General features: G+C 44.0%; 1 protein-coding gene across 1 annotated transcript in view; it reads left to right on the forward strand.

Moving 5' to 3' along the window:
* Nucleotides 1-13,260: 13,260 nt before the first annotated feature.
* Nucleotides 13,261-22,469, forward strand: part of LOC119329905 (MDIS1-interacting receptor like kinase 1-like) — an 18,756-nt gene continuing 9,547 nt past the window's right edge. Inside the window, exon 1 of the mRNA XM_037603004.1 lies at nt 13,261-13,906. Within this exon, the coding sequence (XP_037458901.1) occupies nt 13,261-13,906 (646 nt within the window). The remainder of the gene's footprint in view (nt 13,907-22,469) is intronic.

A 22,469-nucleotide genomic window follows, 5' to 3' on the forward strand; every position in this document is an offset into this window, starting at 1 on the left:
TGGCCCTTCCTCCAAGGAAGGGTGCGGCTAGGGAGGAGTCCCTCCTCCCCAAGGCACCTCGGAGGTGCCTTCCCCCTTTAGGACTCTTCCTTTCCTTATCTCTTGGCGCATGGGCCTCTTGGGGCTGGTGCCCTTGGCCCATATAGGCCAAGGTGCACACCCCTACAGCCCATGTGGCCCCCCGGGGCAGGTGGCCCCACCCGGTGGACCCCCGGACCCCTTTCGGCACTCCCGGTACAATACGATAATGCGCGAAACTTTTCCGGCGACCAAAACAAGACTTCCCATATATAAATCTTTACCTCCGGACCATTCCGGAACTCCTGTGACATCCTGGATCTCATCCGGGACTCCGAACAACATTCGGGTTACCGCATACTAATATCTCTATAACCCTAGCGTCACCGAACCTTAAGTGTGTAGATCCTACGGGTTCGGGAAGCATGTAGACATGACCGAGACGTTCTCCGGTCAATAACCAACAGCGGGATCTGGATACCCATGTTGGTTCCCACATGTTCCACGATGATCTCATCGGATGAACCACGATGTCAAGGACTTAATCAATCCCGTATGCAATTCCCTTTGTCTATCGGTACGATACTTGCCCGAGATTTGATCGTCGGTATCCCGATACCTTGTTCAATCTCGTTACCGGCAAGTCTCTTTACTCGTTCCGTAACACATCATCCCGTGATCAACTCCTTGATCACATTGTGCACATTATGATGATGTCCTACCGAATGGGCCCAGAGATACCTCTCCGCTTACACGGAGTGACAAATCCCAGTCTCGATTCGTGCCAACCCAACAGACACTTTTGGAGATACCTGTAGTGTACCTTTATAGCCACCCAGTTACGTTGTGACGTTTGGCGCACCCAAAGTATTCCTACGGTATCCGGGAGTTGCACAATCTCATGGTCTAAGGAAATGATACTTGACATTAGAAAAGCTTTAGCATACGAACTACATGATCTTGTGCTAGGCTTAGGATTGGGTCTTGTCCATCACATCATTCTCCTAATGATGTGATCCCGTTATCAACGACATCCAATGTCCATGGTCAGGAAACCGTAACCATCTATTGATCAACGAGCTAGTCAACTAGAGGCTTACTAGGGACATGGTGTCGTCTATGTATCCACACATGTATCTGAGTTTCCTATCAATACAATTATAGCATGGATAATAAACGATTATCATGAACAAGGAAATATAATAATAACCAATTTATTATTGCCTCTAGGGCATATTTCCAACAGGTGCAATAATATTGTTCTCTGTCTGTATTGTATTCCCTTTCTTGCATCGTTGGTGTTTCTTTATTGGATACATTGTCCTTTGGCGTTATATGGTTTTGTTATCCTTTTTTGGTTTTGATCATTTTGTGACTGCAGATGACGATAAAGACTAAAAAATGGTTTGTGCACATTGGCATTACTATAGAGGGATCAACAAGGGGCCCATCTAGTGTGCTGACTTGGTGGTGTTCGATACAAAATTTGGTTTCTATTCATGCTACATTCCTCTCTACATAACTTCTCACAACCAATTGTTGTCTGCTACCTCTTGAGCTTGCGTTGGATTTCCCCGAATAGGAGAGGATGATGCAGCAAAGTAGCGTAAGTATTTCCCTCAGTTTTTGAGAACCAAGGTATCAATCCAGTAGGAGGCTACGCGCGAGTCCCTCGTACCTACACAAAACAATAGCTCAACGCAACCAACACGATTAGGGGTTGTCAATCCCTGCACGGTCACTTACGAGAGTGAGATATGATAGAGATGATAGATAATATTTTTTGGTATTTTTGATATAAAGATGCAAGGTAAAATAAAAGGCAAAAGTAAAAAAGCAAAGCAATAATAAAGTGGTTGGAGATTGGTATGATGAGAATAGACCCGGGGGCCATATGTTTCACTAGTGGCTTCTCTCAAGAGCATAAGTATTTCTACGGTGGGTGAACAAATTACTGTTGAGCAATTGACAGAATTGAGCATAGTTATGAGAATATCTAGGTATGATCATGTATATAGGCATCACGTTCGAGACAAGTAGACCGACTCCTCCCTGCATCTACTACTATTACTCCACTCATCGACCGCTATCCAGCATGCATCTAGAGTATTAAGTTCAAGAAAACAGAGTAACGCCTTAATCAAGATGACATGATGTAGAGGAATAAATTCATGCAATATGATAAATACCCCATCTTGTTATCCTCGACGGCAACAATACAATACGTGCCTTGTTGCCCTTTCTATCACTGGGTAAGGACACCGCAAGATTGAACCCAAAGCTAAGCACTTCTCCCATTGCAAGAAAAACCAATCTAGTAGGCCAAACCAAACTGATAATTCGAAGAGACTTGCAAAGATAACTAATCATACATAAAAGAATCCAGAGAAGATTCAAATATTTTTCATAGATAATCTTGATCATAAACCCACAATTCATCGGTCTCAACAAACACACCGCAAAAAGAAGATTACATCAAATAGATCTCCACGAGAGAGGGGGAGAACATTGTATTGAGATCCAAAAAGAGAGAAGAATCCATCTAGCTACTAACTATGGACCCAAAGGTCTGAGGTAAACTACTCACACTTCATTGGAGAGGCTATGATGATGATGTAGAAGCCCTCCGTGATGGATGCCCCCTCCGGCGGAGCTCCGGAACAGGCCCCAAGATGGGATCTCGTGGGTACAGAAGGTTGCGGCGGTGGAATTAGGTTTTTGGCTCTGTTTCTGATCGTTTGGGGGTACGTAGGTATATATAGGAGGAAGGAGTACGTCGGTGGAGCTTCGAGGGGCCCACGAGGGAGGGGGCGCGCCCTAGGGGGGGGGGGCGCCCTCCACCCTCGTGACCGCCTCGTGGCTTTCTTGACGGAGGGTCCAAGTCCCCTGGATCTTATCTGATGAGAAAATCACGTTCCCAAAGGTTTCATTCCGTTTGGACTCCGTTTGATATTCTGTTTCTTCGAAACACTGAAATAGGCAAAAAAAAGCAATTCTGGGCTGGGCCTCCGGTTAATAGGTTAGTCCCAAAAGTAATATAAAAGTGGAAAATAAAGCCCAATATAGTCCAAAATAGTAGGTAATATAGCATGGAGCAATCAAAAATTATAGATACGTTGGAGACGTATCTGGCATCCCCAAGCTTAATTCCTGCTCGTCCTCGAGTAGGTAAATGATAAAAAGAGAATTTTTGATGCGGAGTGCTACTTGGCATAATTTCAATGTAAATCTTCTCAATTGTGGTATGAATATTTAGATCCGAAAGATTCAAGACAAACGTTCATATTGACATAAAAATAATAATACTTCAAGCATACTAACAAAGCAATTATGTCTTCTCAAAGTAACATGGCCAAAGAAAGTTTATCCCTACAAAATCATATAGTTTAGTCATGCTCCATTTTCGTCACACAAGAATGCTCTCATCATGCACAACCCCAATGACAAGCCAAGCAATTGTTTCATAGTTTAATAATCTCAAACTCATAAACCTTCACGCCATACATGAGCGTGAGCCATGTATATAGCACTATGGGTGGAATAGAATATGATGATGGGGGTTATGTGGAGAAGACAAAAAAGGAGAAGATCTTACATCAACGAGGCTAATCAATAGGCTATGGAGATGCCCATCGATTGATGTTAATGCAAGGAGTAGGGATTGCCATGCAACAGATGCACCTGAGCTATAAATGTATGAAAGCTCAACAAAAGAAACTAAGTGGGTGTGCATCCAACTTGCTTGCTCACGAAGACCTAGGGCATTTGAGGAAGCCCATCGTTGGAATATACAAGCCAAGTTCTATAATGAAAGATTCCCACTAGTATATGAAAATGAAAAAACAACAGACTCTCTATCATGAAGATTATGGTGCTACTTTGAAGCACAAGTGTGGCAAAGGATAGTAACATTGTCCCCTCTCTCTTTTTCTCTCATTTTTTTTCTTTTTTTGGGCCTTCTTTTTTTCTTATGGCCTTACTTTTTTTATTCCTCACTTGGGACAATGCTCTAGAAAATGATGATCATCACACTTCTATTTATTTACAACTCAATGATTACAACTTGATACTAGAACAAAGTATGACTCTATATGAATGCCTCCGGTGGTGTACCGGGATATGCAATGAATCAAGAGTGACATGTATGAAAGAATTATAAATGGTGGCTTTGCCACAAATACTATGTCAACTACATGATCATGCTAAGCAATATGACAATGATGAATGTGTCATGATGAACGATATGGTGGAAAGTTGCATGGCAATATATCTCGGAATGGCTATGGAAATGCCATAATAGGTAGGTATGGTGGCTGTTTTGAGGAAGATATAAGGAGGTTTATGTGTGAAAGAGCATATTATATCACGGGGTTTGGATGCACCGGCGAAGTTTGCACCAACTCTCAATGTGAGAAAGGGCAATGCACGGTACCGAAGAGGCTAGCAATGATGGAAGGGTGAGAGTGCGTATAATCCATGGACTCAACATTAGTCATAAAGAACTCATATACTTATTGCAAAAATCGACAAGTCATAAAAAACCAAAGCATTACGCGCATGCTCCTAGGGGGATAGATTAGTAGGAAAAGACCATCGCTCGTCCCCGACCGCCACTCATAAGGAGGACAATCAAATAACACCTCATGTTTCAAATTTGTTATATAACGTTTACCATAAGTGCATGCTACGGGACTTGCTAACTTCAACACAAGCACTTCTCAAATTCACAATTACTCTACTAGCATGACTTTGATATTATCACCTCCATATCTCAAAATAATTATCAAGCATCAAACTTCTCTTAGTATTCAATGCACTCAAAAGAAAGTTTTACAAATCTTGAATACCAAGCATATTATTATTATTAAGCAAATTACCATGCTATTTAAGACTCTCAAAATAATCTAAGTGAAGCATGAGAGATCAATATTTTCTTTAAAATAAATCCACCACCGTGCTCTAAAATATATAAGTGAAGCACTAGAGCAAAACTATAAAGCTCAAAAGATATAAGTGAAGCACATATAGTATTCTATCAAATTCCAATTCATGTATGGCTCTCTCAAATGGTGTGTACAGCAAGGATGATTGTGGTAAACTAAAAAGCAAAGACTCGAATCATACAAGACGCTCCAAGCAAAACACATATCATGTGGTGAATAAAAATATAGCTCCAAGTAAAATTACCGATGGAAGTGGACGAAAGAGGGGATGCCTTCCGGGGCATCCCCAAGCTTTGAATTTTTGGTGTCCCTGGATTATCTTGGGGGTGCCATGGGCATCCCCAAGCTTAGGCTCTTGCCACTCCTTGTTCCATAATCCATCAGAAGAATTTACCCAAAACTTGAAAACTTCAAAACACAAAACTCAACAGAAATCTCATGAGCTCCGTTAGCGAAAGAAAACAAAAGACCACTTCAAGGTACTGTAATGAACTCATTCTTTATTTATATTGGTGTTAAACCTACTGTATTCCAACTTCTCTGTGGATTATAAACTATTTTACTAGCCATAGATTCATCAAAATAAGCAAACAACACACGAAAAACAGAATCTGTCAAAAACAGAACAGTCTGTAGTAATCTGTAACTAACGCAAACTTCTGGAACTCCAAAAAATCAGCACAAATAGGAAGACCTAGGAAATTTGTGTATTGATCAGCAGCAATTGGAATCACTATTTTATCACGTTCTGGTGATTTTTAACAATTGTTTTCGTGAACAGAAAGTTTCTGAAAATTACAGCAAGATCAAATAACTATCATCCAAGAAGTTCCTATAGGTTTAACTTGGCACAAACACTAATTAAAAGATAAAACCACATCTAAACAGAAGGTAGATGGATTATTTATTCCTAAACAGAAGCAAAAACAAAAAAACTAAAAATAAAATTGGGTTGCCTCCCAACAAGCGCTATCGATTAATGCCCCTAGCTAGGCATAAAAGCAAGGATAGATCTAGGTAGTACCATAGTAATAGGATAGATCGGTGGAACTCATTTCATATTCTCTACGTTCGGCAGAAAGTTTTCTTTGAGGCAAGCAAAAGTAATCAAAAGGGCTAAATTTAATAGGACAAAAGTCCCCAAGATCAATTTTAGGAGGTATAGGTTCCTCTTTCGGCCCTTCGTAATGCACAACCAATTCATCGTTATAAGCGTTCTTTTGACAGAACCTTGTGAGCCTACACTCAAGAGAGTATCCTAGCTCATTATTTCGAATAGCCAAATCATCATTAAGTTCAGAAATTCTATCAACTAAAATATTGGTTGGCACCTTTTTTCTAAGGTTTTCATTGAAAGCAACAAAGTCAAGAGATTGAAAACGCATAATTTCTTCTTGATCAAAGAGGATAGATTCTATGGGAGGACGGCCAGCGTCCACCCTATAATGCGCAAAGATTTCTTTGGCCTCTTTTATTATAAATCTGAATTCATGAGCCAAAAAGATTGTAGCGGCACGCTTAACAGAGGAGTGTTCGATATTAGAAAATTCTAGGAAAATTCTTTGTATAGAAGGGTGCATATGCATAAATTGCCTTTCAAGTTCAACGATAAGCATGGCAATAGTGTCCGCAAGACTACCAGTTCGATGGAGAATAGAACCGCCCATAAAGGGCAAAGCACCGGCACAAGTAAAGAAATCTTGAATAACTCCTTTTCCAATAATATTACCACTACCGATTCGAAATCTTTTTGTGTGATAGGTAGGGGATTCTTCAGCAGGAGCTTCAGAATTTTCTATGATATTATTATCGCCCATATCGGCAATAATTTCCCCAATTTCAGACATAGCGACAGAGAGGGCGAAGAGCAAAAATAAGGCGAACAAAAAGAAGAGGGCGAATAAAACGGCAAGGGTGAAGTGGGGGAGAGGAAAACGAGAGGCAAATGGCAAATAATGTAGTGCGAGAGATAGGGATTGTGATGGGTACTTGGTATTGACTTTTGTGTAGACTCCCCGGCAACGGCGCCAGAAATTCTACTTGCTACCTCTTGAGCTTGCATTGGATTTCCCAGAAGAGGAGAGGATGATGCAACAAAGTAGCGTAAGTATTTCCCTCAGTTTTTGAGAACCAAGGTATCAATCCAGTAGGAGGCTACGCGCGAGTCCCTCATACGTACACAAAACAATAGCTCAATGCAACCAACGCGATTAGGGGTTGTGGTTGTCAATCCCTGCACGGTCACTTACGAGAGTGAGATATGATAGAGATGATAGATAATATTTTTTGGTATTTTTGATATAAAGATGCAAGGTAAAATAAAAGGCAAAAGTAAAAAGCAAAGAAATAATAAAGTGGTTGGAGATTGATATGATGAGAATAGACCCGGGGGGCCATAGGTTTCACTAGTGGCTTCTCTCAGGAGCATAAGTATTTCTATGGTGGGTGAACAAATTACTGTTGAGCAATTGACAGAATTGAGCATAGTTATGAGAATATCTAGGTATGATCATGTATATAGGCATCACGTCCGAGACAAGTAGACCGACTCCTGCCTGCATCTACTACTATTACTCCACTCATCAACCGCTATCCAGCATGCATCTAGAGTATTAAGTTCAAGAAAACAGATTAACGCCTTAAGCAAGATGACATGATGTAGAGGAATAAATTCATGCAATATGATAAATACCCCATCTTGTTATCCTCGATGGCAACAATACAATACGTGCCTTGCTGCCCTTTCTATCACTGGGTAAGGACACCACAAGATTGAACCCAAAGCTAAGCACTTCTCGCATTGCAAGAAAAACCAATCTAGTAGGCCAAACCAAACTGATAATTCGAAGAGACTTGCAAAGATAACCAATCATACATAAAAGAATTCAGAGAAGATTCAAATATTGTTCATAGATAATCTTGATCATAAACCCACAATTCATCGATCTCAACAAACACATCGCAAAAAGAAGATTACATCGAATAGATCTCCACGAGAGAGGGGGAGAACATTGTATTGAGATCCAAAAAGAAAGAAGAAGCCATCTAGCTACTAACTATGGACCCGAAGATCTGAGGTAAACTACTCACACTTCATTGGAGAGGCTATGATGATGATGTAGAATCCCTCCGTGATGGATGCCCCCTCCGGCGGAGCTCCGGAACAGGCCCCAAGATGGGATCTCGTGGGTACAGAAGGTTGCGGCGGTGGAATTAGGTTTTTGGCTCTGTTTCTGATCGTTTGGGTGTACATAGGTATATATAGGAGGAAGGAGTACGTCGGTGGAGCTTCGAGGGGCCCACAAGGCAGGGGGCGCGCCCTAGGGGGGGCGCCCTCCACCCTCGTGACCGCCTCGTGGCTTTCTTGATGGAGGGTCCAAGTCTCCTGGATCTTATCTGATGAGAAAATCACGTTCCCGAAGGTTTATTCCGTTTGGACTCCGTTTGATATTCTGATTCTTCGAAACACTGAAATAGTAAAAAAAATAGCAATTCTGGGCTGGGCCTCCGGTTAATAGGTTAGTCCCAAAAGTAATATAAAAGTGGAAAATAAAGCCCAATATAGTCCAAAACAGTAGATAATATTGCATGGAGCAATCAAAAATTATAGATACGTTGGAGACGTATCATTGTCTTTTCCTCGCCTTGTTTCTTTTCATTTCAGCTAAATTTACATATGTTGTCTGCCGGGAAATGAAGTATGTGAGAGCAGATAGCTCCCAAACCAGCAAAGCACAAGTTGGTATGTCAAGAAACTACATACTTTCCATGAAGCATGGGTGAATGGCAGAAACATTTTTCATTTCGGTTTGTAATCAATATACCTCTTCTATCAATCTTTTTTTTATGTGGAAGCATTGTATGTTGTTCTATACAAATAAGATTGCACTATTCTCTCTTTCTATATTCATCAGAGTTAATGTTTATTTTCATATAGTTCTAAGGTACCACTTAAATCCATATCTTTTGATAAGATTATTTAACAATGTTGGATCAATTGTGTTGGTGGTGGTGGTGGTGGTGGTGTGTATAAAACCTCTAGGTACACTTTGATTATCTGATAGTTCCTTTGATATGAATTCAATTCTTGGGCAAAATTCAGTTCTTGAAATGTCAGTTATTCTGTACAATTTTTTTATTTGAGGAAGACAGAGCTCGTAAATGGTTTCCTTGTTTATTCAACTCACCCATTTGTCTGATGAAATCAAAGGCCTTTTCTTAGAAATTAATTGTTTGTGAGGAATTTTTGATAAAGGACAATATTAATAGACGCAGTAGCTTGAAAAACACATGTAAACGTTTAACCTATTGCAAGATAGATATTTGTGTGAACCTGCAAGCAGGAGTGGAGGCTAGCCGGACTCTATTTCGGTGTTGGCACCTACTGCTCGGAGGAGTCAGTGGACGGCAGAAAAGCCCTGTCGCCGTGAAGCCTAGAGGGGGACTCGACACCCTTGACACCAGAAATCGGCCTGGGGTGGCCAAACCGGCGGCGCCGTGGCGGAGAGAATGAGTGAGAGGGTTGAGAGAGTGAGGGGTGCGTGGGGTGAGAGAGTGAGATGGGTGGGTGTGGTGAGAGAGAGCCTAAGGTCAGGATAAGGCTGGGTAGGCATGCTCAAAAAAATTGGGTAGCTAGAAAATAATTTGGTTTGTCTCATGTTTATTAATATAAAATATCATTTATGTATGTGTATATATTCATATGTAATTAGGGGTACCCGGTTTTCTTTGCAAATAAAAAAAGATTTGTTAGTCTTACTTTTGTTTCAATATATTATATGTGTTGTCTAATGCAGTACACTTAATGGATCAACAATTTTGTGTAAGTTATCATAATCATATTTCTTCATTTAGTATCATTACTATCAACATGTTTTAAATAGTTTTCTTTCCCAGTCCACGATGTTAGATTTAACACGAGATCAAAAGTTCTGCGTGAAGGAAACTATTCACATGTTGGCAACACCTTTTGGTAGCTGCCTGTAGTAGACGACCACATCTCATCGTGTAACATGGTAAGTAAGGTATTTCGTACATTGTTGTCATGGTTTATTGTTTCTAATAACTAGCAATTGTAGAATTATCTTTCATATGCATTCATCGGCCGAGACATCTTGTACGTCATCGACAAACATGCATGTCATGTACATATCTGTACCCTATCCATACATCACCGGCGCCAGAGTTTTTGTTAAATTGGACATATTTGCGGGGGAATTCAATGACACACTCAAAATAAAGAAAACCGGTTAGAATTCCGATATATCTAGATGGCAACGTTTATTCCGCCTGCTATTCCAACGAGCATGGATGGGTAAATTTATATTTTTCATTATCATAACATTTTCACAATACAAATATTTATTTATTTTATCACTATATTCAAGATAATATTAATTTAGGAAATTGCAGGGATGTGCCTAGCTATTTTGTTTTCCATATTATGCTCTGGTGGAAGGGCAAAGAATTGGTTCGTCTAGTTTGCACGGTGTCACACATTTTAAGACCTTGAACGTGAAGTATTCGTGCTAATTAAATATATTGCTTGTGCAGATGAGTAAGAGTTGAGGAACAAGTTTTTATTATACTTGATCAAATATAGTGTGAATATAGCTAAAAACAACATTCCTGATATTGGGCGAGAATTTTTTAAGCGCATCAACTAGGCCATAGTTCGTAACATATTTTTAGTTGGATAATCGGTCTATATGTATACATCATCAAATAGCCTTTTTGTTATCAATTTACATTGCAACTGAAGTGAATTTTAATCATTATCTGATTGTGTCCGTGCTATTTTTTCGCACATATGAAATTTAACATGGACTATGTTTATATAATATTAGCAAAATATTTCAAAACCACGTGGCAATGCACGGACATTCTACTAGTAAGACTTGAAACTCTGGTGAGTTGGTTTCACCAAATGAAACCTAACCACTTGAGCGCTCAGTTCGCTCTATCAGTTAGGCACTTGAATGGGATGAAAAGGGGGAAGTTGGATGGCACATGACGGTAAATAAAAAAATGATGTAGAAAGCGATGGGCTTATCTGAGTGCTCACCGAAAATACAGATGGCGGATCGTTGAAATTTCTTTGACCCGTCAAGTTCCCGCCTGAATTTTGACCCGCAGTTCCGCGGTTGGAGTGCAATCGTTCGCCTAGTATAGGACCACTATAAATTATAAACATGCGCAGGGTGTGTTGTCTGCCGAGAGTCGAACAGCAAAACAAGCGCTCATCCTCAGCGGCAGCAGCATCAGTCCGATCGATCCAGGTGCGTACGTATACAAGTTACCTTTACCTTGTCACTTTGATTGTTCATAAGCCATCGTAGTAAACCATTCCATCCCACTTTGTCCCTGTGGACATGCACCGCACCATATTGCTTGCTTCTGATCTCTCATTCCACAGTTGGATGAGTGACCCAGGTTGTTCTCACAGTCTATTGATGAGATCACCACCTCATGCCTGAAATTTCAACAATATAAACTAACATCTACCGGCCTGCTCTTGACGGATATTGGCTTGGTTCGAATTTAACCTAATGTTGATTCAGTTTTGAATCTATGTTTATAAATCCGTTCTGCTACTCCCTCTGTCCCAAAATTCTTGTCTTATGTTTATCTAAATATGAATGTATCTAAGACTAAAACATAACTTAATACATCCGTATTTAGACAAATCTAAGACAAGAATTTAGGACGGAGGGAGTACAAAATACTACTAGTACTTTAAGTATCCTATTATAGACATTTTCGAAAATGACAAGGAAATCGGCAGGTAATAGTTTTTTTTCATGGGATCAGCAGTTTTCCTTTTTGAGGGGTATAGGATCAGCAGATAGTAAAGTCCGGTTAATTAATTCAAAAAAAAGAGATAGAGCCCAATAAGTCACCGGCTACGTGGACGTGAATCCGTATCTGGACGTGGGCCGGCACCACCCACCTCATCGGCTCATTCCTTGTCCTTCTTCCTTGTCTGCTCTGTCGGCCTCCTGCCTTCCGAGCAGGGAGGGTGGCCGTGCCGTCCTGGGAGACGGCGGGGCTGTGCGTGCTAGAACGTGCGGCTGCTGGTTCTGCCGATGAGGCGGCGGCGGCGTCGGTCGGTCGGACGGCACCACCACGTCGTCCCGCGTCAATTCCGAAGCCGTATTCGTCGCCGCTTGGAGCCCCGTATTGCAGCCTTCTCCTCCAACTCCGGCCGCCTCCTTCTCCACTGCCGGTGATCCAGCCTCCAAATTTCTCTCGTGCACACCGCCCTCTCCTCTCCCTCTACCTTTCCCCTTCAATTATTTGCCTCCTCGATCTCCTGTTTTTTGTGTCACTCCCTGAACTGAACGGCCCCTACACTACAGCGGCAGGTCAGATACAGCTGGATTCTGAATGTTATCAACCATCTGATTTTCACTAGTTAGTAATTGAATCCTGGTGGCCGTCGTCTTGTTTCTATCACATAAATTAGTTTTTTTTAGGGGTGCCAACACTTTTATTGATCTATGATAGCATTAAGAGGTATACATGCCGGGTCATGAGGAGATAAAAGCCACAAATGGCGATCCTGATCAAGCAAAAGAGAGTGTTTAGCAAGGTTGCGCGCATCGCTATTTTTTAATTTTTTTTTGAATGTGCGCATCACTATTTTTTTATTTTTTTTCGAATGTGCGCATCGCTATTTGAAGCTCTGCTTTCAAAAATAAAGCTACAGCTATTAAAAACGGGACTCCTTAGAGAGATTTCTCTGATGACCGATAAATCATATAAATTAGTTGCAATCAGTGACGGAGCTATTGCAAGGCTGAATGGGCCATGGCACGCCCAGCCCATGGGATTTGCACACTATAAATCTATTTTCTGGGCCTTGAAACAATAGCCCATAGTCTGCTTTCTTCTGTATGGCCGGTCCACCTTTTGGTGGCAAGCTCCGCCACTGGTTGCAATGATTCAGCATAAGAACAATATACCAATAAAAGTTATATATACCAGGTGTAGGCTACCTCCAGTTCATCATCATTTCAGCAATTTACCAATTTGATGTTCGTATCAGTATCATGCATGAAGAAACAAACTGTACACAAGTTGTTGGCTGGACAAAGACCCTGAACTATTTATTTCAAAAGCAAACAAATTCTTCTAATTCACCATTCTTTCTCGTTTGCTGTCCATCTCTCTGTCTCTCAATAGTTATTATAATCCTTGAAGAAAGAGGGGGCACTTCTGAGTACTGATAAATAATGCTTGTGCAGGTTGATACACCCTTGACATGAATCTCGTCACACGCTACCTGGGCGCTGAGAAAATGCAGTTCTGGAGGAGCCGTCCTGCGACGAAGCTGCCTATCATGCTCAATCATCAAGACATAGTTGACAGCCTTACCGAAAATAATAAGACACATGCCTGGGGTAGCAGAAGGATTGGGAAGGACGAACTGTATGTAGCCCGCATTCCAAGCACTGCTGGCACTGGTCTCCCGACTGCACTGGTCGTCAAGAAGTTCCAGAACGCAAACCCTGCACTACTAGTGGACGACAATGTCAAGAACCGCTGCAGGTCGGAGATGATCCTGTTAGCCAGCATCTGTCACGATAACATCAACAGAATCCTAGATGTCATCGAGAGGGAGGAAGCCATCATGCTCATCTACAAGTACGAGGTGAATGGAAGCCTTGACTACTGGCTGCACCAGCCAAAGGATGCCGGTCGGCCGCTCAGCTGGCCGGAGAGGAGGGCCATCGCCATCGGCGTGGCCAAAGGGCTCTGCCACTTGCACCATGGATGCAACAAACCAGTTGTACACCACAACATCAACTCTAGCAACATCTTGCTTGATCAGAATTTCAAGGCCGTGATAGCCAGTTTTGACGATGCGCAGATGAACATGGCCGGGCTCGACCAACCGTTGCCAATCACGGACCTGCCCCCTGGTAATTTTGGGTATGCAGCTCCACACTACCGGACTCGCGGGCTATGCCTACGGCCCAGGGCCGTCGGCATAGGTCCTTTGCCGTCGGCATAGATCTATGCCTACGGCTGCCGTCGGCATAGCCCCGTCGGCGTAGATCACGTCAGCGTAGATGTGTCAAACCGTCGGCGTAGTATAGCCGTCGGCATAGGTGCATATGCCGACGACCGTGGGATAGCCGTCGGCATAGTTTAGCCGTCGGCATTGTTTTCTGTCTGACGGCAACGGACGGCGCCGTCAACAGCGCTGGCGATTCAGGGGACGACACGTGGCGCAGGTATGCCGATGGCTTGCGTCGGCATACTAGCGCCACGTGTCGTCCCCCGGCTTCTCCTGGCGGCAGGACTATGCCTACGGCTAAACTATGCCGACGGCTTTGCCGTAGGCATATGTCTGCCACATGGCAGCTCCTGGTTTCTCCTGGCAGCAGGGCTATGCCTACGGCAGAGCCGTCGGCATAGTTTGCCACGTGGCAAGCCCTGGTAACTCCTGGGCGTATATATGCCGACGGCTTTGCCGTAGGCATAGTTTTTTTTATTTTCCCTGTTTTCTCTTTTCCAATTCATTTGACAGCATTTCAAAACAGAACAATATGAAATTATGCAGAAATATGACAATTCATCATGTGAACATACTCAAGTTCACCATCATCATCTAAACATACTCAAGTTCATCACATCATCTAAAGATCATCACCGATGGAAGTTCATGAACATAAAAGTAGTGCAAGACATGAAACATGATAAAAGTAGGAATATGAAAGGCATGGCACGATGGCCACATGCACGGAATCATCAAGCAAGAGCACCCCCGCCAAAACCACCACCTCCGCCATAACCACCACTACCTCCGCCAAAAGCACCACCTCCGCCAAAACCACCACCACCACCTCCGCCAAAACCGTCATCGCGACCACCACCACTCTGCCAGATCGGAGTGACTGGGGTCGACGGAGCAGGAGTCGAGCCACCGGTCCCCTACATGTTTTAGAAAAGATTCTAACGGTAAATATGATATGATAGTGTTTCATGAACGAGAACTAGTTTGCTAGTAGTTAGGCAAATGTACTAACCGAACCATCACTGCCTAGTGCCACCCATTCATCGAACGTGGGCACATGTGGGGGTTCTCTCGCAGGTGGTGGTGGGGGTCCCATTTGTGGTGGATCCGTGCAGTTAGTCCAAGACGCCAACATAGCCTGAATGTTAGTTAAACAAGCAAACTAGAAGATCAGAAGGAATGAAAGTGCAAAAATTTAGGTTGGTTTTAAGAGGGCAAAACTAACCGTCATCATCTGACGGTTGTAATCATCGTTTGCCTTCACTCGTTTCAAGTACTCCCGCACCTCGAGATTCCTATGCTCGACAAACTCCTTATATGCCTACATAATTTAGGTTGTTTCTAAGTGAGCAATGCTGAAAATAAACTGAGAATGCAAGATAGAAAAAGATAAAGAGGAAGTACTTACAGCATGCTGGCGGGCTAAGGGAGTCTGTGAACGCCCCGTACTCTCTAACTGGCTCGGGTTGCTAGCCCGAAGCCGTGTGTACGAGATCGAAGGAGTGATCAAGCCATCGAAACACTGATACCGGCCATTCTTCTTCCCCTGGATGGCCACCACCGCCGTGTCGTCGATCTGAGACTGGGCGACCTCAGCAACAGGAACATCCGGATGCAACTCCTGATAGTGATGAATGTAAGACCCCAGGTGCTCCTCGGTCTTGCCGTAGTACTGGATCTCGCCCTCCTTGCGATGACTCCGCTCGCGGGCCAGCTTCCACGACTCCATGTCTGAGAGCGGCCTCTTCAACTTGTCCTCCTACAACGTCAAATAGAAGTCAGCCATACATAAGAACACGACGTAAAGAAGAACAAAAATGCATCATGCACATAGATATACCTTCATGGCCTTGAAGCCCCAGTGGTTCCTGTTTCCTTGGCCGTGTGTCCCGTCGTCTCCACGGTTAGCCCGGGCCTTGATGCTCTTGGCAGCAAACTCTGCATCGGCGCCGAGCCACCTATCCACCAAACTCGCCCATCCGTCATGCCTTCCATAGCACCAACGAGGAACAACCTATGCAAATTTTGGAAGCATGACATGTGAGCAAGAAACATATAGTTGACTGCTTGAAACAATGAAAAGTTAGTAATAGTTACCATCATGAACTGCTCCTTGCTCAAGGTAAGTCGTAGCTTCTGCGCTTGAGTTTTGGGCATCTTTTGGTGCAGGTAGTAGTGGTAGTACTGCGAGACGGCAACCCAGCGCACCTCGTACTGCAACTGACGAGCTTTCTTCTTCGCAGCCGCAAGCAAGACCACGTCGGCTCTGGCCTTGTGCTCGTCAAGAACTCTATAGAGTTGCTGCAATCATGCAAAAACCAGAAGCAAACAAGGCATGAGTTGAGTGATTCAATGATAAACTATGAACGAAACTGAAGACAAGTGATTCAGAAGAGAACTTACCCAAAATTTGGTGATCATGGCCTTAGCGGTCGTCCCGTACTCCGCGTTGCTGCAAGCCTCGTAGTGGGCCCAGCTCGTGGCCAAAACCCGCTGCTGCGGGTCCCTGTCTAGCCGCAGGCAGAATAGGCCAGGCCAAAACTCCTTCAACAGGACAGTGATAAGGCCATTCGGTTTACGGCCCTTTCCGTGAAGGATCTAGTTTCTGCAAAAGAATCAAATGATTGCCATGTGTACAATAAGAAAATGTTGTCATGTGTTGAAAATATGATTGAGAGGCACTTACTCTGTCCCCACAGGTTCAATGAGCCACTTGTGCTCCTCGATAGAAGGTGGTGTAGGTAGTCCGGCATTACCACGCAGCCACCCCTGCGAAGAACCCGGTGGCAAGTCACCCCACAACGCGGGATCAACCTCCCCTCCACCCTCCTCGGCCTCCTCCTCACCCTCCTCCTCGGCCTCCTCCTCCTCACCCTCCTCCTCGGCCTCCTCCACCTCGCCATCAAGAACATACTCCTCCTCCTCAGACTCAGAAGGTGCCTCTGTATAGGAGGGCATCGAAGAAGACCCTCCTATTTCAGACACGGCCCGGAGTTTTTTGCCCCGGTTGCCTCTCCCCCCACCTCCTCCTCCTCTAGGGGCTCTCCCCCACCGCCTCCTCCTCTAGGGGCTCTCCCCCCACCGTCTCCTCCTCTAGGGTCTCCTCCCCCGACCCCTCCACCTCCCTGTGAGGTGTCATCCTCGCGTAGTCGGGAGGGAACCTTGTGGGCTCGTCCACTCCGAGTAAGTCCTTTAAATTTACTGAGGAAACTAGCGCCGCTGGACTTGCCCATGATTATTAAACCTGCATTGAGAAGAGAATAAACAATTAGTAAGGATATCAATTAAACAAGCATACAGGAAAAACATTAATACCAGAAGAGCACATTAAGCATACTATTGTAATGATCATTAAAAGAACTTACATTTTCTAGAACCCATATGAATCATCACTATTGTAATCTATTTGTGGACCGGTCTCATCATCACTATCACGCATATCTTCTTCGTTGTCTGACGGAGGTGGAGGCTCTTCCTCATCGTCAGCGTCTTCATTTAACTTTTCAAGCATAATTATGTCTCTTTGATTCACAACTACCTCACCATCAATCCGTGCGTCGTCGTCGTTTGGGTCCAGGTCAACATAACCCAAGTCATCATCCTCGTTGTTTCGGACCACGTCATCATGTTCCTCTTGATAGAACACTCCCTCGTATGTCATGGGGTTTATGTTGTAGTAATCATCATCGTTCGGGTCCGGTAGCTTACCATGCGGCGACACCTTGAACACAACTTCCCAACCCTTTAGGTACTCTTTCTGGCATGGGTAAGGCAGATAATATACTTGTGTGGCCTGGGTAGCAGCGATAAAGAGATCAGCTCCGGCATAGACGGTTGATGGTTTAACTTCAACTAAACCAACAGAAGGCGTATGTCTCAGACCCTTTTTGGGGTCGAACCATCGGCATTTGAACACAGTGAGACTTAGGTGTTCGCGGCCACATTTGAATGTAAGCTCGTATATTTTTCCTACCCTTCCGTAGTAATCTACTTCATTATCTCCTTCAGTGAATACTTCGGTATTTATGGTTTTGGGATTAGGCCGACTGTTCTGGTGCTCCTCTGTATGGAAGCGATACCCATTCACATCATACTTTTCGCATGTCATGACGACAGGATCAAAACCCATGGAAACCCATCTCAATTCTTCATCCATTGATTCGGTCGGATCATTTCCCTACAAGTTTAATTGAAATTATAGGGTGCATGAGTTTAATTGAAATTATAGGGTGCATGAGTTTAATTGAAATTATAGGGTGCATGAGTTTAATTGAAAGTGTGAAAAATTACTTTCTCGATGAACCACGCAACGAAATTTTTCCTTCCATCAGCACCCTTTTGGAGAAGAGCAAGTGCCTCCGCTTCAGAAGGAGGCAACATTCCCGTCCATTCTTCTTCAACGAATCGACTACAATAAGAAAAGCGGTATAAGAACTAGGCAAAGTGAACATAACGAATTGACTAAAAGAATGGTGCAAAGGTATTACCTCATCCACTCATCCTCAACTTCCTTGATGTTGTGCAAGATATAGAACATGACATCCTCCCACTCATCTCGTGGCATGAGATAAGATTTCGAGCATCCAGCCCTACTACCTTGCCCGATGAATAGAGGCAACTTGGGTTTATACTTGGCTTCTTCTGTATTGTATCGAGACACCTTATTGTGCAACGTGGGAACATGGTCCGGATAGTAGGCTGTCCTGAGGTCTGCCACCTCCTCTAGGATAACTGCCTCAGCTATGGAAGCTTCAATCTTAGCTTTGTTTCCACATTTCTGTCTCAGATGCTTGTTCTGTCTCTCAGGGCCGTACTGCCAACGATTCTGCACAGGGCCCCCCAACAATACCTCATTCTGGAGGTGCAAAAGGAGATGTGTCATCGGAGTAAAGAAGCCTGGCGGGAAGATCTTCTCTAGCTTGCATATCAACTCCGGCGCCTTCTTATGCATTTCTTTTATCTTCTCAGGACATACTTCTTTAGCACAAAGCGTGCGGAAGAAATGGCTTAACTCCGCAAGCACACGCCAGACACGCTCGGGAACATAGCCCCGAACCATCACCAGCATAATCCGCTCAATCCATACATGATAGTCATGACTCTTGAGCCCGGTCACTCTGCCCGTTGAAAGATTGACCCCCTTACTTATATTCGACGCATAACCATCAGTGAACTTCACGACGTGTTTCAGCCACTTGAATGTCTCCATCTTATGATCCTTTTTAAGTACGAAGTCAGCATCTGGCTTGAACCAAGATTTTCGACTTCCTGTGGGAGGCTGCATGTGTAGACGTGGTCTATCGCAAATATTCTGTTGATCAACTATAGCATTAACATTATCCTTTGTCTTATCAGGAATGTTGAGGATCGTGTGAAAAAGGGACTCTGCGACATTCTTTTCAGTGTGCATCACGTCTATGTTGTATGGAAGTTTGAGGTCCTTAAAATAGGGAAGCTGCGTGAAGGGGGTAATGTGAGTCCAGTTGTGCGTCTCACCATATCCTTCAAAAAATTTCCCTTTACTTTTTCCTTTGCCCTCGCCCTCGTCTTCGCATGTGGCTTTGCCTTTGCCTTTGCCTTTGCCTTTGCCTTTGCCTTTCCCCTCACCGGCAGGCTTAAGAGCTTTCAGCTGAGCAAGCACATCCGCACCAGAAAACGTTGGAATCTCGTTTACTTCATGGACAACTTTGCCTTTTGTGAAGTTCTTCTTGTCTTCCCTATCAGGATGGTCTGGAGGGAGGAACTGTCGATGCAGGTCAAATGCAACATACTTGCCACCCTTCTTCAGCCAAATGAAAATCAAGGCCTGCATGCACACTGGGCAAGGCATCTTTCCACTTGTACACCATCCGCAGAATAAGGCATAACCGGGAAAGTCATGCATGCAATATTGTAGCCAAACTTTCATCAAGAAATTTTTCTGCAGATGTCGGTCGTATGTCAACCTCGGGAAGTACCAAGAATGGTGCAAATCATCCACCAACGGCTGCATAAACACACTCAAATTCTTCCCCGGATATTCAGGCCCCGGAATTATAAGCGACAGGAACATGGTCTTGCGTTGCATTATGGCGCCGGGAGGGAGATTCAGCGGAATAACAAATACGGGCCAACAGCTGTATGGATTAGACGACATACCATATGGATTGAACCCATCACCTGTTATAGCAATTCTGACATTCCCAGCCTCGGCTGCTTCCTCCGGGTACTCTATATCGAATGACTTCCATGCTTCACCTCCTGATGGATGTACAATTTTTTTGGATTGTACCTTTCCCCTTCCTTGTGCCACTTCATCATTTTGGCAGACTCCTCGGTGATGAAAAGGCGCTGCAGTCTTTTTATAAAATCAAGATACCGAAGAACCTTCACAGGGATTTTTAGCTGCTGCTTCTGACCATGCTTATCGACCACCTCAATATACCGAGAGGAACCGCACTTCCTACAGTACTTGTCATCCGCATACTCATGCCTAAACAAAAGGCAATTCTTTGGACAAACATGTATTTTCTCATAGTCCATCGAGAGCGCCTTCATGATTTTCTTCGTACCGTACATGGTTTTCGACAGTTCATGGCCCTCAGGCAGGCTGTTAGCCCATACTCCCAGAAATGCTTCGAAGCAACCTCGGCTACAGCCGTACTCAGCCTTGACTGCCATCAGTTGTGAGATGGCATCCAACACAGACAGCTTGGCACCCTCATAGAGAGGTTTCTTTGACGAGGCCAAGATTTCCAGGAAGGCCTTTGCGGTTTCCTCCGGCTCCTCCGGTTCATTCGCTGAATGTGACGGAGGTGTCGGCTGTGCAGCAAAGACATCATCTAGCATGTCTCTAACCCCATCGTCCTCATAACCAGCGACGCGTTGTTGTATCACATCCTCTCTACCACGGTCCCGCTGGGCAAAGTTTATCGGCATATTAAAGTTGGGCATAAATCCATGCATGCGAAGGTGCTTAGTCATCTCACTCTTATCTCTGCGGATACGCCTCTTACATCTGGCACACGGGCATTCTGGCACCATCCTCATTGGACTACGGAATATCTCTTTCAAAAACACATCAGTTTTCTCGACCCACTCTGTTGTTACTTGATTCCGACGGAAAAACCCACTATACGTCCACTGATTATCTGCCATCTCTGCTTTATTGGAAGCCACACAACAAAATTAAGGATTCATTTAAATTACTCACATCAATATTTTATTTTTTACAAGGTTGACGAGAAACGACATTTAATCCACCTACATCTCTAATAGGTAAAGATGGGTCCTAATCCCACCCGAGAATGTGTAGATTGAGTACGTTGTCCATGCTCTACCCCATTCCGAGACAAAATTTCGGCAGCACCTCCCCGCTGTTCTCCAAATACACATCTCGGCAAAATGCCGAGAGAATGTGCATCCGGAGAACAACAGGGAGGCGCCGCCGAAATCCTGTCTCGGAACGGGGTAGAGCATGAACAACGTACCCAATCTACACATCCTCGGGCTGTCCGTGGGAAGCGCTGGACAATCCGAACGAGTTGCGGTGATAAATATGCAATTGAATGCATATTTATCGATGCAACCCTTTCGGGCGGGAGACCTAGGTTACGCGACTTGATGTGAAAATTCAATCTAGTTAAAAGAGGCTAGGAGTTGAAGGTGGATTCGTAGCTCACCCTCCGCTGTAGAGGAAGTAGTCTAGCAGCGGCAGGATCACGGACCAAACCCAGACGACGAAGGCTCCAGTGAGATGAAATACCACAAAGCCTGTAAATTTTACCGAGTCAAAAATTTGAGGGCATCACATCACATAAAGCTGAGGGCATCACATCACATAAAGCATTGACACTTCAAACTATGAAAAAAATCATATTGCTGATGACATCTAGTCAAGGTTTTAGATCATCATGATACTTATAATCCTAATTTTCATCAAGTGTCAAATTTTGTTCTTCAATTTTTTTAGCAAGATCATCATGATAAAATAACTACTCATCAGATATAGCTATTTGACAACATCATCTCACATATACCAATTTTGACAACATCTCAGATATACCTATTTTGACAACATCACAAAATGAAACTATAGCTATTTGACAACATCTCAGATATACCAATTTTGTTCTTCAAAATTTTTATAGCGCATCTCACATAGCTATTTGACAACATCACCAACTTGACCAAAGCTATAACTAACCAATATACATCAATCCATCCATTCATCCATAAAACATGCATCTATCACATATATAACACGTAGTAAAAATTGCCAAAAAATGAGGAAAAAAAAGCTCACCGGGGCTGCCGGGAACGGTGAGGCAGGGGCGGCCGCGGACGGTGAGGCAGGGGCGGCCGGTGCAGCGGGCGAGCGGGGGGCGGCGGTGGAGGGCAGGGCCGGCCTGGGACGGGAGCACCGGGTGCACGGCCGGCAGGAGCCGCGGCCGGCGCGCGGTCGGTGGGAGGCCGGGGCAGCGGCGGGGTCGGGAGAAGTGCGGGGC

The sequence above is a fragment of the Triticum dicoccoides genome, chromosome 7A (genome assembly GCF_002162155.2).
Source record: "Triticum dicoccoides isolate Atlit2015 ecotype Zavitan chromosome 7A, WEW_v2.0, whole genome shotgun sequence".
Classification (NCBI taxonomy): Eukaryota; Viridiplantae; Streptophyta; class Magnoliopsida; order Poales; family Poaceae; genus Triticum; species Triticum dicoccoides.